This window comes from Zychaea mexicana, assembly GCF_025766255.1.
Source record: "Zychaea mexicana strain RSA 1403 chromosome Unknown BDB00scaffold_4, whole genome shotgun sequence".
NCBI classification, from domain to species: domain Eukaryota; kingdom Fungi; phylum Mucoromycota; class Mucoromycetes; order Mucorales; family Lichtheimiaceae; genus Zychaea; species Zychaea mexicana.
The window spans coordinates 456,727-473,104 of record NW_026516667.1 but is presented as its reverse complement, the minus strand read 5'-3'; the positions used below and the strand labels follow the sequence as shown (position 1 = coordinate 473,104).

Here is a 16,378-nt window from a genome sequence, read left to right as displayed (position 1 = left end):
TGAAAACGGTCACCTATTGAATTCTTTCGTTCGTTCAGGAGAGAGCAAAGCATCCGAAAAGAAAGGGGGCCACCAATTAAACGGAGAAGGATCAAGTATCCCATTACGTACACAACAGCACCAGTGTATTGTTGATCTTGAATATATACAAACAAACTCTCTCTTTCTTTGCCCTCACGAGCATGTGCATCTATTGCAATAAGGAGTCCTGTTCTGCGATCGTTTCATTATTGTTTTCCTTTTGACATGTGTCAGTAGCCAGAATGAACAGGGTGCTGGGAATGCTGAGGATGATGTTATGTGTGTATGTGCAAGTATGTACAAATGGATGATGTTACTATTATAAAGGGGCTGGGTTATATATAACTCGTTACTCTCTAATCTCCCTGTCACTAATAGTCCTTCTGCGTGTCGCAAATTGTAGCGCCTTGTTATCAAAATGCACGAGAGAGAGAGAAAGGGGGGGGGTGCTCTGTAAATACGGTAGCAGGCAGATAGGTGTAAGATGAATAAATTAAAAGTAAAAAAGAGGTAATTATAAAAGCAGCACAAATGGTGGAGTGGTATGCTTATTGGATCAATCTTCCTTTTTGCGTCGCTGCTCCTTCCGCTGGGCCAGCTTTGCCAGTTTTTTCTCCTGTCGATGACTTAGTTCAACCTCGGGCGTCTTGACCTGCTCAAAGAAGGCATCCAAAGCCTCTGGAGTCGTGTCATCGAGAGTGTATCGTCCGAGTTTGCCTTGTCTGTATTGCTTCAACAAAAATTTGCTAGCCATGGTCATGTCGAGTTCACCGCCCTTGACGACTGCCCCGATCCGCTTGGCAACTGCTTCCAGCAACACATTGATGTCATTTGTCGGCTCTGCCATGTTGTAATACGACATGTATGCATCGTGCTGGTGTCGTTTGTTAAGTTCGTAGAGGAGATAGTCCGCCATGACTTGTTCGTCCGCCAGGTGATCACGAATGCCACCTGTCAATGCGACCCGTAAACTGCGCACGGGGTCCGCCAAGTGCGGGACCATGACGCCCGGCGTGTCAATAAGATATATGGCTGGGTGTTCCAACACTTTAACGGTGCCCACAACTGCACGTGTTACGCCAGGCTGATTACCCGTGGCTGCCGCCTTGCCTTTACCAACTCCAACATGACGCAATGCATTCAACAAAGAAGATTTCCCCACGTTGGGCATGCCGACAACCATCAAATTGACTTGAGGAATGGGATCGGCGAGTGCAGCTGCGTATTGAAGAATCGGCCGAATGTCTTTGTGTATGTGACAGCTTGTGTAAAGCACAGGCGTGTTGGGGTTGTGTTGTTCGAGTGCACGTGTAACAGGTCGTTGTGTCAGTGGATCGGCCAGATCGGCCTTGTTGTAGACAATCAGGCGTTTTTTGCGACCGACGACTTTCTCAAAGTTGGGGTTGACGGACGAGACCGGAATGCGTGCGTCGCGTACTTCAACAACGAGATCAACAGAATTCAGTCGTTCGGAAATGACACGTAGACCTTTGGCCATGTGGCCAGGAAACCAATTGATTACGCGATCGTAATGGAATGTCGATCGTGGAACAAAGCGACTTGCCATGATAGATCTTTGCAGAAAGGTAGAATAAAAAGGTTAGTTATTCTTTGGTGCAGTAAATAAACATCAAGGGTAGAACCCCGCAAAGCTGAATGAGCTCGCATATGTCCGAAAACCGACCCATCCGGGGAAATAAGTTGGAAGACAGCCGCTTTTATCGGGAGCTATCGATGCCATCGGGGATCTCCCGCACACTGTAAGAAACTTGGAGTATGACGATATGGAAAGGTACCCGGGTAATACAGGAAATGATATATAAAGGGCCTGTTGGAAAACAACCACTTCTTCTTTCTTCTTTTCAGCTGCTACAGCCCCCCTCGGTTGCACACACATACACATAAATGCACCCAATGTCTTCACCTGCCGAAATCATCCGTAAACAGGTTGCGTCCGAGCTACAGGGCTCAGTAACTATCGTCGGTAAGTATTTCAAAGTTATCATGGCGATAGCTTAGCCATCGTAGTGTTACTGCCCTGGCTGTCGAAACGGGTCCCCCTGGGTCCTTTTGCTTCTACTCTCCCCGCCTTTTGGAGAGAAAACTTTTCACCATTCCGCCCATGGCGACGGAATGGAGTAAAAGACGATGCACAGATAAATTGTTTAAGGGTATTTTCTAACATATAGCATGATTTTCCCATGATTATGTATATACCCCACTCTGTAGTTCTCGGTGCATCGGGTGATTTAGCCAAGAAAAAGACCTATCCAGCCCTATTCGGCCTGTTCCGTAATGGTTTCTTACCCGAAAACACACACATTATCGGCTACGCACGTACCAAGATGACACACCAAGATTACTTGGCTCGCGTAACACAGTATATCAAGGCTCCTGATGATGAAACAAAGCAACTGTTGGAGGACTTCACGCAGATCACGAGCTATCGATCGGGCCTGTACGACGATGATGCATCATGGCAGGCATTGGATGAGTGTATCCGTGCTAGCGAGGCAAAGCGTCAGCTCGGTTCTGGACGAAAACATCGTGTTTTTTACATGGCTTTGCCTCCTTCCGTGTTTGTGCCAGTTGCTGAAGGGCTAAAGAAGAATGCATATGCCCAGGACGGCTTGACCCGGTTGGTCGTCGAAAAGCCGTTTGGCATGGATACCCAAAGCTCGAATCAGTTAGGTCGTGAATTGGGCGCATTGTTCAAGGAAGATGAGGTATATTCTCACGCCAGAAAGAATATCTGACAACCCTAGATATACATACGAGGAAGAAAGAGGAAGTGGAGATGCTGATGATCATGATATGGCTATTAGATCTATCGTATCGATCATTATCTCGGCAAGGAAATGGTCAAGAACGTCATGATGGTGCGATTTGCCAATATCTTTTTCAACCAGATCTGGGATCGCAAGTACATTGATAATGTGCAAATCACATTCAAGGAAACGATTGGCACCGAGGGCCGTGGTGGCTACTTTGATGAATTTGGTGTCATTCGCGACGTTATGCAAAATCGTAAGCTACAGCTTTTAGGATTTTTTCCTTTACGTCCCCTTCAAACCCAGTATTTCCCGGTCTGGGAGGCTGCGTCCCAACCCCTCATTTTTATGAGTGATTCTAACTCCGGAGATTACGCTTAGATCTTCTCCAGGTACTGTCCCTGATTGCCATGGAACGACCCATATCCACCGAATCTGAGGCGATTCGTGACGAAAAAGTCAAGGTTTTGAAATGCATTCCACCCATTGTTCTGGAAGATGCCCTGCTGGGTCAATACGTGGGCGCCAATGGCAAGCCTGGTTATCTTGAGGACGATACTCTGAAAAACAAGCAAAGCCGCACCCCGACATTTGCAGCTCTCACCCTGTGGATCCAAAACGAGCGATGGGAAGGAGTTCCCTTTATCATGAAGGCGGGTAAGGCACTAAACGACGCCAAAGTTGAAGTCCGCATTCAATTCCGAAATGTTGCCGGCAGCTTGTACAAGGGCTCTCCGCGCAACGAACTAGTGTTGCGAGTGCAGCCTGGCGAGGCCGTCTATGTCAAGTTCAACAACAAACAGCCCGGATTGTCGTACCAGACCATCCAGAGTGATTTGGATCTGACTTATGACAGCCGCTATAGCAACATGAAGATTCCAGATGCATATGAATCGCTTATACTGGATGTGCTTCGAGCTGATCATTCGAACTTTGTGCGTGATGACGAGCTGGAGGCGGCATGGAAGATTTTCACCCCGCTGCTGCACACGATTGATAACCCTACCGCAAAGGTCCCCATCACGACCTATCCCTATGGTTCCAGAGGTCCTGCGGAATTGGATGGCTTTGTGCGCAGATATGGCTATGACCGCTCTGATGAGAACTACGACTGGCCTGTTCAAAGCTTGTCGTCCACATCCGAATCTGCACCTCCACCGCCCAGACTTTAGAAAGGCTTCAAAGAGGACATTTTATTTTGTTTGTACACATGTAATATATAAAAGATAGCATTGTTTCTTTTTCCTTTTGACATTATAACTCTTTATGATCCTTTTTCTCACTATATCCTGGAGTTTCCGTGTATGCAACGCCTGCTTTGAAAATCGCCATAGCACTGGTGTACACGGCACCTGCGATCATCTGATGAAGCTGGTAATGTCGGTCGACTTGCGTCAACTTTGCCACCCCGCAGGACACCAGCTGCCAAGTTCGTTCTCGAACACAGAGAATCTTGTCAATTGTGTTAATACTGAATACTGCGTAATTCATCGCAGAAGTCACAACATCTATCGCCATCATCAACATCATTGATATGTAAGCATGCTATATCATATACCCCATATCCTCTCTTCCCTTCTTTGCTAATTGTGATAATCACCAGGAATCGGACTCTTTTTCAATGCCACAGCGCACGCTATCGCTGCATGGATGATACTCTCTGATATGCTATTGATGTCAGCATCATCTTCGACCTGATCAAGATCGTATCTTTCTTTGATTTCTTTGAGCTTATCCCGAAGCGAGCGTTTTGCTCTTGGATTCGTATCCACTATAATATAACAAACGTCGATCCATATCAGGATATCCGCTTTTCTCTTCATACTATAGCATTTGGAGTGGAAGTCTTTCAATACATGTATGATGGAGAAACTTACAAGGCAAGGCTGCCATCATCTTGTCCAAGGCAACCATATACAGATCTAGAGCTGTTGTCATTTGACGCGAAGATTGCATTTCAGAGGCGATTTGGATTAGGGTCATAGACTGGCCAACAAGGGTTGAGTTGATCATTGCTGGACTCGCTGTCGTATCTTGTTCTCGTTCTAAACTAACTTCTGGTGCAACCCGTTTTGTCATTACAGACTTTTCGTATGGTGGAGGAGGAGGTGAAGCGGTGCCGCTAGATGCAACGTCGTCAACGTAGAAATCCTCATCTTCTTTAGCAGGAGTAGTAATAGTGGTAGTAGTAGTATTAGGGGTCGATCCACGACCGAACAATAAGTGTGGTACTTTTTGAAGGATGCTTGTCATGTTTTCTCTGCGTGGGTGTGTGGGGAGGGAGTATTCATTAAGCGTGAAATGAAAGTTTATGACAAAGATATAGTAAAGATTGGATGAGTAAGCGAGAGAAAAATAGGAGGAAGAGGAAGAAAAAAAGAATCGTTGATGTGCAGCAAAGCGAGGTATGTAAATGAGAAGCCCTCCTCTTTTAAAATATATTTATACAGCGTGTAAAAACGATCACCGTTTATAGAAAAGGTACTCCATGTGAAACTGATAGAAGGCAGCATTGTTTGGAATGTTGTGCATATTCGCTCGGGTGCTATCGCCCCAAAATCCCCTTGCAACAGCTTCCCCTGTCTGCTATGTATACAGATGTCATCACTTCTGCTTTATCATCATCATACATGTTTGCAATGTTGCATAACTTTGAAGCAGCTGTCGTCTGTTTCTCGTGTACGTAACAGAATAGAAAGACATATATCAAAGCGATTGCTACGGCTATATGCTCCATTCCGTCATTGAAAGAAATCCATTTTTTCTAAAACCTGTACAGGTATGTACAGAACGCTTTAATACGCAGGGTGATCAAAAATAAAAAAAGAATCCGTCGTTCGTTTAACAAATCAAATCAAGTATTCGCGCCCTCGCATGTTGTTTACTACTTTAACAACATTGTTGATCTGTTTATGCACGACAAAAACAGTATTCCACTGGTTACTTGGACTAATGATTCATGCAAAAAATGATTCTTTTCGGATAATGACTATTGATGGCGAGTAACTACTTTATGTAAACAGCCAATGCATGCTTTTCTTTTCTTCAACTCAATGGAATCCCGGCTAATGATAACAAAACATTCACTGTTGTTTCATGCAAGCAGTTATTTTCATTTATGCTACAGTGGCCGCTCGTTATAGTGATATTCGATATAGTGATATTTCGATGGTACCAATGTCACTTAATCTCTATTGGGCGTATCTGTGCATGTTTTCTAGCAGTGCAAGCTGTTTAGAAAGAATATGATATCATATTGATCGATTTTTATAGTAAGTTAATAGAGGTTTTATGCGTTGCAGTAGAGACAATTTGAGTGATATGTGGTTTCGATTCAGTAGCTACACTCTTTGTAATAGATGACATGAAAGCGGAACAAGAGTAATGTCGTCGATGATGATAAACATTCTAGACTTATTAAGCTGCATCTCTAGCTGATTGATTCAATATCGGAGTCCACAAAAGGTTGCATGAGCTGTCGGATGAAAAAAGTAACATGCTGCTTCTTGGTACGAAGTTAAGTCAGGTTTGATCAAGATGCATCACTATTCAGCACCTACTTGTTCGGCAGCAATGCATCTTTTAAAAAATGCATGGTAGGTACTGGATGCTTTCAATTTTGACAGTGACTTTTGAAAGCTATGTTACACGCACCGAAAGATGCTTTTAATGGCTCCTTAGGTAGTACACACATTAATAATAGAAAAAAGACTATTTTAGCACCATGAAGTAACGAAAGTTTCTACGAAAGCGTGTAAATAGAACAAGGTATCATCAGTATACACATATGGTCGCCGTCAATGTTGCGTGAGAAATATGCTTTGAACAAGCATTAAATATCACTAATTGCTAAAATTATATGTTGTGATACAATAACCGTTGTCTGTTATACATAGTTATCGCAACTTTATAGAGAGAAATAGATCATCGGCCATCCCGGTGTGTGTCTGTTGTTATAAAGCCTCACGTATACAATGTATTCTTTGATGTATTGTGAGCTTCCTTTATTCAATTGACCATCGGTCGTAGTCTTTTTAAAAGCCTCACTGCTTGCAGAAGAACTTTAATGAAAACCACGTGCAGTGGCGTGGTTTCTATTATTTAGGAGAGGATAGAAAACAAAGTCCTCTTGAAAATGAAAGATGTTTTACCATAGTTACACGACAAAGCAGAGAAAAACAATAATGTAACTTATTCCCGCCAGCGACGCTGGACCGAACCTTGGGTTCTTTTTCTCTTTATTCTTTTACGTCCTTTTCTTTGTCGCCTTAAATGGATCATCAAAGGGACAGCTTTGGCGATCGCATTGCTGCGGCTCGCCGCGAAGCTGAAACCTTGAAGGAGGCTGTCAAGAAACGGAAGGAGCAACTCGCAGACGGCTCTTGTAAATATACCTAGACCTTTTCCTCCTGCAAATATACAGATAACTACAGAAGGAAGCTGATCCTTTCCATTGAAATTTTAAAGTACAAGAGAATGCACGAAAAGCGCTCGAACCTCTTCCACGTCTGGTGCTCCGGGTACGACGTACATTGAAAGGTCATTTGGCCAAAGTCTATGCATTGCATTGGGCCCAAGATCAACCTCAGGTTGTCACTGCATCACAAGATGGCAAACTGATTGTATGGGAAGCTTATACGACACACAAAATATGCGCTATACCATTGCAATCCTCTTGGGTTATGTCGACGGCATTTTCTCCTTCGTCCAATTTGGTTGCTTCTGGTGGATTGGATAATGTTTGCTCTATATTCAACTTGAAGACGCGCGACGGACCGACTCGACCAGCACGACAGTTGGCAGGCCATACTGGATACCTTAGTTGTTGTCGATTCTTGAGCGAACGACAGATCGTCACTGCAAGCGGTGACACGACATGTGCTCTATGGGATATTGACGCTGGCGTCAAAGTAGAAGAATTTCAGGAACACTCTGGTGATGTTATGTGGTAGAGTGTTTGTTTGCTGTATTTGTTGATTATACGAAAATGAAAGTGGCAGAGAGGGGATGGACTAAAGCAGACATGTATATGTATCATATAGCTTATCGGTGTTGAAGAATAATCCACACATTTTTGTATCCGGTGCTTGCGACAATACCGCTAAAGTATGGGATGTGCGAGACAAACGAAGGAAATGCATGCAGACATTCACAGGCCACGAGTCGGATATCAATGCCATTGACTTCTTTCCTGATGGCGCCGCTTTTGGCACCGGCTCAGACGATGCAACATGTCGCTTGTTTGATCTGCGTGCGGATCGCGAGTTAAACGTTTACTCGGATGAAAACAATTACTGTGGTGTCACATCGATCGCTTTTTCAAATTCGGGCCGTGTCATGTTTGCAGGTTACGATGATTTCAAGTGCCAGGCATGGGATACCCTGCGTAATGAACACGTTGGTACTTTAAATGGCCATGAGAATCGTGTCTCGTGCCTTACTGTGTCGGCGGATGGAATGGCTTTATGCACTGGCAGCTGGGATCATTCCGTAAAGGTAATTGAAAGGAAATGTCACAGTACAACAACTATGAGCATTCTCATTAACGACGTTCTTTTACATATAGCTTTGGGGATTCTAAACAAAGACAACACAATACCAATTGTATTCTCCTTACAAACTACGTAGACGACTACTACTTCAACTGTAATTTTAATCGTATTATATCATTCCATATTCTCCTCGATCTATTGAAACCATAAACTCCGTTATTCGGATCATCTCGTTTAAACTATATATCAAACTACATATCTACGAACCTTTATTAGTTACAAACAACTTCCGTTGTGCTGATTTTGACTACTGTAAAGAATTTTTTTCGGAAGACGACATATGATAATCACACATGGGGAAAGGACTAGACAGATGTTAAGTTACTCAATGGATGTCAGTGCTATGTATGTAAAAACTAGTGACCCACTATTACACTATATTCACATAATTTTGTACTGCCGATACACACACAGAGATTCAATACCATGTTGAAAGTTAATGGATTATAATAATGTTGACTAGATACAAAAACTGGCACCTTCTGCCTCCACAATACAGTATGCGGCACTCATTTATGCCTTTTTTTTGCATATCATCATCATTATCGTAGTTGATCAGATAGCCTTGTCATGCGATTGTACTATTATTAAGCGCTTGTGTGAAAACCAGTTCTATAGATTGTCATCCCAGTCGTCTGTCAGCAAGCGTCGTCAAGCCCTCTGCCTCAATCCACCACTAGATATAGATTTTCGATTTTTTTTTTGTTGCGCGTTCTAAGTTCTCGCTGTATAAATTGTTAGATTGTGTGTTTTAGAGAGCTCTTTGATGTTCCTTGACTACTATCTCGCTTGCTAGAAAAGAGTGCTTGACTATGTTCAAAATACTTAGAGCCCCTTTAAACGTCGCTTTTCGTGTCGCTTTTCGTGTCGCTAACCAACGCACTGTATATCGAATAATAATTTCTGGTCCAGGAAGTCCAGTGTAGTTAAGAACTGAGTTATATAATTAATAGGGAAAGAAATCCATACAAATTAGGACAAGGGCACGTAAATCATTTGCTTAAAAGTAGGGTATGTTCTAAAGTCAATGTCATCTTTCGAATTATAAGAAATTTTGTGATCAACTTCTTTGGTGATGAGGAGCCATACAAGCAGAGCAGCCATCTCCCTTTAAAGCAGGCTTGTGCTTTGAGACGCGTCTAATTTGATTTCGTAAGGTACATTACTGAGCTATATATATCTACGGCTCATGTATCGTTTACTTCCATTACTATTTTCTGTGATGTAGAATAACTGCCTTGAAGATGAGTATCGGTTGCCTACAGTAATTGGACCGGAATCGATCTGCCGATATCCGAAAACCATATAGCGGATAGATTTAGGTGTAACCTAATGGGTGAACTTTGAAAGCATCAAAGGCAAAACATACTCCCAATTGTGGTATTCTAGCGATGAACGATAGTGATAGTAAGCAGCGCCAGAAACTCGAAATACTGTATGGCCTTCTGCGTTAAATCAAAAAGGTAAAACAAAGAAAAGACTGTAGCTAGTTCTCAAACTATGCATAACGCGCACCCCATATGTGTATGCACTTGAGGGAGAAAGAAGCAGTGTGTAACCACTAAATTCCTGCTAAAAATCATTGCTACTAGTATTCCCCAATCTTTTCTTTTCTTTTCTTCAAAATTATTAAACCAATAAACAAAATAATGAGACGTGTTCAAGAAGCTTACCTACGCGATCCCCCCTCTCAAAAGTTGGACAAGTTTTTTGACGATTTATTCAGTGAAGCATTGCAATGTGTCAACGAATCTTACCAGTGGCCAACCACTTCACAAACTAGTGGTGTGACTGTAAGGCAAAAGCCGCGCCAAAATGACCACGACCACAAGATTCTTCAACGAAGCAGTGTACATTCCGAAGTCACCTACGATCAGTTACGCGAACTCTTGTTCGTCAACCATTCACTCAACGAAACCAAGTACGTCGAACTTATGGTGGAAGCCAAGGAACTGTTTGCCCTATCATCCCAACATAACAATAAGAATACCCCAAAACAAGCCGCTGGCGGTGGAGCAGGAACAGGAGGAGCTGCGGGCGTATATTGGCTAGGGTTCAAAGCAACCCTGGCTTCAAGTCGTGAATTTATTGAATTAGTCGCCACACGTGAACAAAAGGACGAGACGAACGGATTACGTGAGTTTTTTGTCGTGTCAAAACCTGTTGAGCCAACCAATTTGCGGCCAGTGCGTAATTACGTTCGTGGATGTTACGAGGCTTGGGAACGGGTACGCGAATTGCAAGATGGCGAAGTCGAGTGGACGTGTATCCAACGGTCAGATCCAGGTGGATGGGTGCCGCGATGCTTATCCGATTGGATCATCGCTAAAGAGTTTCATAAAGATGTGGGATCTATTATTCATTATATTGCCGAAAATAACACAAAGAAGTCTTCACACATGAATGATTCTGCTACCAAGGTTCATTAACAAGCAATGAAAAACGATACATATCAATAAATGCAGTAACTTTCAAATGTCTGGAAAAAGGCTTTTCGCTAATTTACAGTACAACACTGTATATGATCGAAAAATTTGGCTTTAGCGAGATTATGAGCACTGTAGAAAAGTATCGATGGCATCGACGTCTTAAGAGTGTCTAATTAATCGTACCAGCTACATTTAGTTCCAATATGAATTGGACAACTGGCTACCCATTGATGAGGTAACAATGGATATATACGATGAATTTACAAACTGTCCACCCTAAAATAAAAGTATCAGAACAATCTAAATGCCTCTCTCTGGGACCGAGTACTCGTCTTTTGGCTATTTCTGTGCCTAAAAACTGAACATTTGCTCCTTTGAAAAATGGTTGCGCCGTCCTATAATATTGGTGATATTGGTACCATGAAACACCACTACATGGAGCATACCCAGTGATGCTTACATGCAAAAGATAGTGCTTATTCTCTCAAAGTTGGAAAGGATGAGCACTCTTATGTATCCTCCCATACATCTTTGCACTAGCCGGCACTGTACCGACTTTGACCAACGAGCTCACATAATCCAAGTGTTCGGCCTGGATCTGAAGAACTATCTTGATGAGATACATAAGTAGGTAGGCAAGATCTGTCAAAAAAATCACTGCCCGAGTCACGGCGAAACAACACGTCAAAACAGACAAGCAAGGAAGAATCCGCTTAGCGGGAACTTAATAAGCAACAGTGCGAATCAGGTACTACGCAAAAGTATGAACGAAGAAACAGAAGACGTTTAAAAATATCGCGGAAGAGGTTCAGGTAAAATACCATTGAACAACTTCACAAGAAAAATATATCCGACCACCAAATCCATTGATAAGCAGCAGCGGATAGCATCAAAGAGCAAGGACAGAAGCGACGAGAGTAGAGGAAAAAGGTATTTGATGCAGAGAAGTAAAGGAACAAATCGGTGCTGGAGAAGCAGTGGCAAAAGGAGAAGCAGGACAAAAGGTGTACAGCGAAAATGAAACATAATATGTAGCAGCAGCAGTGAAGTGCCATGAACAGCAGCTTGTAGTACAGGCTTACAGTGGTACCCCGTTCAATTTCGGCCTCAAAGGAGGTTTATAAAGCGTTGACATAAATGAGCGTGATTCAAGCAGTGTTATACGCTTAAAGGGGTGTAAAAAAGTTGAAAAAACTAAGTGTTTATCTTATTGAGAGTGAAATTTAACGGGGAACCACTGTACCTTCTTCATTGACGGATGCGAAGAATACTGTAGCGCACGGTAATGGGGATTCAATGATGAGCTCGGAATGTTCAAAGTACCGGATGCTTTGCTGTATACAGTGTAAAGCCTGATCCAACGTTCACTCACAAATCTACCCTTGTCTTCAATAACCTAACCGCTCCTGCTGCTTTTTGATCGTGCTTGCATTCGCAAAAACCTTGTTTATGGGCTGTTGCCTTATGTGTATTTGCTACAATGTTGTCGAGATATCCTCCATGGTGCTGCCTTGCTTGTACACGTGGATTATCACTGGCTAAAACAAATGACAGTTCTTTTCATAGCGTCATGACCACAAAATCTCTCCAGCAAATAAATCCAGTTCGCATCTGCGCATATGTAACGACTTAAAATTCTCGTCCAGAACGCGAGTAATATATAATAGACCCTGTATTACGTGCAAAGGTGATGCACCGCGTACGCCATTCAAGTTTCGTGGCGCCTATCATTGACCATCATCATCAGGCGTTGGTTTTCATGTTGTTACTATGCTCGCCAGGACAACGCTTTTTAAACTACAAGCTCTCGCTACAGTTCTCGCCTTGCAGTGACCCGTTAAAATGTTACGACCGACAAGCCTATTTCAGAAGATCTAGCACGCAACAAAAGATCTGCCATTGTTATTCGGTTTTGCAGCATGGAGAGTAGAACTTCGCCGCGGCACTCAAAGCTGCTTTGCCCAGAAAGTTGTTTGACGCACTTCCATCGCGTAATCTCTTTTAAACTTGACATTGTCATCTTCTCTGATGCTGCTGCTTCTGTGGGCTGCTGTCGTTGCTGCTTGACTTGAGGAAGTCAAATCATTGAGAAACGTAGTGTCGTAGATCCGTCGTAAAGTGTCGTGGCATATTGAGTCTTGAGTAGTTGTCTGCTAATTTACGCGTACTTTGTGTTTTATTAAGGATTGAGACGAGTCGATAGAGTTAGTCCAACCGTTGTGTCGGTTTGCTTTGCCCAGTTGTTGTAAAAAGACCGCTTGGCAACGCTTTGGACTGTACATATGAGTTGTAATCCATACTAAGCACATACGTACAGCATGTACCTTGATATGGCTGTTACAACTGCTGCCAGACCTCAGAGACGACATAATCAAAGAGAAAGAGGAAGGTATGATAACAGTGCGCATTATTCTTTTGAAAGTCATCGCATCAAAGCAACTATCCTTTAGTTCGAACACTTCTTTTCGTATACAAAAAGGCGACAGTCTTTTCAGTTCGGCACGAAAGTAATGTGGCTTCTTCTTATGTAAGCATCTTGTCACAGTACCACTAATCTCTGTTGATAAAATATTTCTCACAATTTCAACCATTCCTGGCACTTGTCTTTTACTTTTCCTCAGGGATGTGTTGCTGAAACCTATGTGCACCTTCTGGCTTGACGGGGTGCACGTACCTTCCTATTGGAAAACAAGCGGCGACGTTGTCGGGACACGCCCTGCATGATACCGGTGAAACATATTTCGTAGGACAATCAATACACGCAAATCACACACGCCTTCTTCTTGACCGCTTGACCGCTTGACCATGTCTCTTCTGCACATGTTTTTTTCTTCCCTACCCTTTGCTTTCTCACATGTTTTTGAATGACGAATCACAAGTCACGTGACGTGTTTTTTAAGACAGGGGTTTGAGTTCAAAAAATGTAAATACGCCCACATTTTTCAGGCCATTCCCTTTTTTCTCTTCACTCTTTCTTTCCTTCATTTTTCTATTTCCTTCACTCCCTTGAAATCCTCCTGGTCTTTCTCTTGGCTCTTCCCTTGGTTCTGGTCTTTCCCTTGGCTCTTCCCTTGGTTATGGTCTTCCCCTTGCTCTGGTTCTTCCCGTGGCTCTGGCTCTTCCCTTGGCGCTTCCCTTGGTCCTGGTCTTGCCTCTGTCGGTCCTGGTCTCAGCCTTTTTCCCGTGGTCCCCCTGGCTGCCTACAACCGGTCCCTGCTTGGGCTGTCTAGTCTGGCGTTCAACGGTGTTGGTCACAACCGGTCTTCAGGCGAGATCAGAGGACGGAGAAATCCTTTTCGGTTTTTCGCCATAGAAATATGGTAGTGTCCTTTCGGTTGGATGCCTTGTCTGCTGGTCTGGTCTGGTCTGCCATGGTGGGGCTCGCATGAGGAGCCAGGTGCCACCGTAAATCGCGTTCGACTCTCAGGACTCGACTATCGGCAATCGACTGTCTGGCAATCGACTGTCTGGCGATCAACTCTCTGGCATTCGTCTCTCTGGCATACGTCTCTCGGCAATCGACGCTCGGCATTCGACGCTCGGCATTCGACACTCTGGTATTCGACTCTCGACAATCAACTCTTCGGCATTCGACGCTCGGCAATCAACGCTCGGCAATCGACTCTCGGCAATCAACTTCCAGCTTCAGTGTTCGGCTCCCAGCATCCGAGTATCCAGTAAGCAGCTCCTCCAGCATTCGACAACAGCAGCAATTTTTTTTTTTCTTTTTTGGGTGTTTCGAGAGTCAATTCTTTCCCCTACCCCCACCCCTTCCCTTTCCTCTTCCCTTTCCTCTTCCCTTCCGTCTACCCTTCCATCTTCCTTCCGTCCTTCCCTCCCTTCCTTCCCTTCCGTCTACCCTTCCATCTTCCTTCCGTCCTTCCCTTCCCCCTTCCCCACTCACAGGCAATCCACAACCGATTGCTTGCACTTGACTCTCGAAACGTAGTGTACGTCATGGTTCCCACTCGTTTGTACCATGATGGCTGGGTTTGTGGTTGATTGACCCAGCCAAATGATTGGGAGACTGGGACTCCCAGGCCGAGGCATTGGTGGCTTTCTTTTCCTCCCCCTTTTACATACTTCTTCTGTTTCTTCTTGCTTTCTTCATGCTTTTTGTATAGCCTGCAGGTTGTGCGAACTGCTTGTTGAGGGCACTTTGTAAAATCGCGTTCTTATTATTTGTCTTTATTGTCCACTGATTGTGTTTCATTGAACAAAATTTGTACTCTTCGCCAATTGATCTTCATAACGATAACTTCCGTCTTTTATAAAATGTTTCTTCACTCTATTATTACAATGAATAAAAACCTGCTCTTTTACTTTATGTCCTGCTCAAACTCATTTACAATCTCTTTCCTTGTGAAGGTATTTACGTGTCGCTTGACGTTGCAATAGTCATTTTCTTCCTGATCGTGCTTAGAAGCACCCGCAATGTTCTTGTTTCCTTCAAAACTGCCAATCTCAAAAAGAGGTTTACATATAGATTCGCGATTACTTTGTCTTTGCATTGACATGATCGAGTTTCAAGATCTCATAACCGTTTTGCATATGTAACCCAGGCAACTGTTTGACACAAATTGAACGCACGAACCATGTCCAATTGTTGCGAAACCGGCCCTTTGTAGTATCAGCAGCGGGCACATCAGAAAACAAAAGAGGAAGTTAGTCTTGCGTATGCCCATGCCATGCAAGGAAACTCAACCCGTGCTCTCGCCGATGCGAAATGGATGATCGAGTATGCGGCCTGGGTCAACAGCGGGATACTTGCGAAAAGCTCTTATAAACTCCTGTACGGTTATCAACGTCGAGCAATTGCTGCACACAACGACGCACTGCAAAGGGCAAAGCCCGATGACGAGCAGCAACTACGTTGTTTGACAGCAGGCAAAGAGGAAGCTACCCAAAAAACCGAGATCCGAATCGATCCTTTGGAGAAACTTCCAACCGAGATCACAAACAGGATTATCGAATTGCTACTAAAAAGACCAAAGGTCTCACGTCTACCTGGGTCAAAGTGTGGCGTGAACAAAAGACCAATTATGTCAATATCTGGAAGATTTTATCTGTTGATGACACTGAACTACCTGACGAAGCCCACTATATTGCTCCCCACGTGAAATACCTGACATTTAATACCCCAAAGACGAAAGTACGCGCCAAATACTTGCAGGCTCTGAAACTGCAGCGTTTCAGCAAAATTCGTTCAGTAGTAATGACAGATGACTGAGGCACGTTAAAAGCTTGCTTTTTGAAGACAGATGATGTAAAAGCGTTATATATCATTATTTCAAGCTTGTGTTAACGAGAGCTCACGATTATACATCGTGCTAGTCGTACATGCTCTTTCTCGGGCGGAGGATAGGTTGGCCAGGTTGTCTATCGACGTCGGCAATGATGTAAACAGCCTTACCGTAGCAGAGATTATTTCGTTCTGTGATGCTCTGTCAAGTCTTCTCTACCGGACAACAGTGTCTATGGCAACGATAATCGGGGATTTCTCTGCGGTACAAAAAGCAAGACGCTTACAATTCTCGAGTTGAAGTCGAGTTTCATCACCGGAAGAAAATATCGAACCGATGCCACAATGCTGCCAGCGACTACG

The 16,378-nt window shown here is 43.7% G+C and overlaps 7 protein-coding genes across 7 annotated transcripts; 4 read left to right on the top strand and 3 right to left on the bottom strand.

Moving 5' to 3' along the window:
- Positions 1 to 577: 577 nt before the first annotated feature.
- On the bottom strand, positions 578 to 1,519 carry BDB00DRAFT_754656 (P-loop containing nucleoside triphosphate hydrolase protein; the record flags this gene model as incomplete). Its single annotated transcript, XM_053118780.1, has 1 exon — positions 578 to 1,519. One exon carries the CDS (start codon positions 1,517 to 1,519, stop codon positions 578 to 580), a length of 942 nt encoding a protein of 313 aa, XP_052984948.1.
- A 709-nt stretch (positions 1,520 to 2,228) lies between these two features.
- On the top strand, positions 2,229 to 3,964 carry BDB00DRAFT_908205 (glucose-6-phosphate 1-dehydrogenase; the record flags this gene model as incomplete). Its single annotated transcript, XM_053128623.1, has 3 exons — positions 2,229 to 2,747; positions 2,847 to 3,048; positions 3,174 to 3,964. The coding sequence occupies 3 exons, from the start codon at positions 2,229 to 2,231 to the stop codon at positions 3,962 to 3,964; spliced, it is 1,512 nt and encodes a 503-aa protein (XP_052984947.1).
- An 82-nt stretch (positions 3,965 to 4,046) lies between these two features.
- On the bottom strand, positions 4,047 to 4,805 carry BDB00DRAFT_754448 (uncharacterized protein; the record flags this gene model as incomplete). The annotated part of the gene is made up of 3 exons (XM_053118762.1): positions 4,047 to 4,300; positions 4,393 to 4,563; positions 4,670 to 4,805. 3 exons carry the CDS (start codon positions 4,803 to 4,805, stop codon positions 4,047 to 4,049), a joined length of 561 nt encoding a protein of 186 aa, XP_052984946.1.
- Positions 4,806 to 6,937: 2,132 nt separating this feature from the next.
- Positions 6,938 to 8,556, top strand: BDB00DRAFT_799098 (G-protein beta subunit). The gene is made up of 4 exons (XM_053121665.1): positions 6,938 to 7,176; positions 7,260 to 7,740; positions 7,835 to 8,288; positions 8,359 to 8,556. Exons 1-4 carry the CDS (start codon positions 7,065 to 7,067, stop codon positions 8,371 to 8,373), a joined length of 1,062 nt encoding a protein of 353 aa, XP_052984945.1. The 5' UTR covers positions 6,938 to 7,064; the 3' UTR covers positions 8,374 to 8,556.
- A 1,415-nt stretch (positions 8,557 to 9,971) lies between these two features.
- Positions 9,972 to 10,809, top strand: BDB00DRAFT_799094 (uncharacterized protein). Its single transcript, XM_053121664.1, has one exon. It carries the CDS (start codon positions 9,994 to 9,996, stop codon positions 10,771 to 10,773), a length of 780 nt encoding a protein of 259 aa, XP_052984944.1. The 5' UTR covers positions 9,972 to 9,993; the 3' UTR covers positions 10,774 to 10,809.
- A 1,865-nt stretch (positions 10,810 to 12,674) lies between these two features.
- On the bottom strand, positions 12,675 to 13,571 carry BDB00DRAFT_799087 (uncharacterized protein). The gene is given in 4 exon segments (XM_053121663.1): positions 12,675 to 12,832; positions 12,967 to 13,040; positions 13,054 to 13,300; positions 13,395 to 13,571. 3 exon segments carry the CDS (start codon positions 13,197 to 13,199, stop codon positions 12,720 to 12,722), a joined length of 333 nt encoding a protein of 110 aa, XP_052984943.1. The 5' UTR covers positions 13,200 to 13,300; positions 13,395 to 13,571; the 3' UTR covers positions 12,675 to 12,719.
- Positions 13,572 to 15,461: 1,890 nt separating this feature from the next.
- BDB00DRAFT_783797 (uncharacterized protein) lies at positions 15,462 to 16,003 on the top strand (the record flags this gene model as incomplete). Its single annotated transcript, XM_053120411.1, has 2 exons — positions 15,462 to 15,565; positions 15,661 to 16,003. The coding sequence occupies 2 exons, from the start codon at positions 15,462 to 15,464 to the stop codon at positions 16,001 to 16,003; spliced, it is 447 nt and encodes a 148-aa protein (XP_052984942.1).
- Between the last annotated feature and the right edge of the window lie 375 nt (positions 16,004 to 16,378).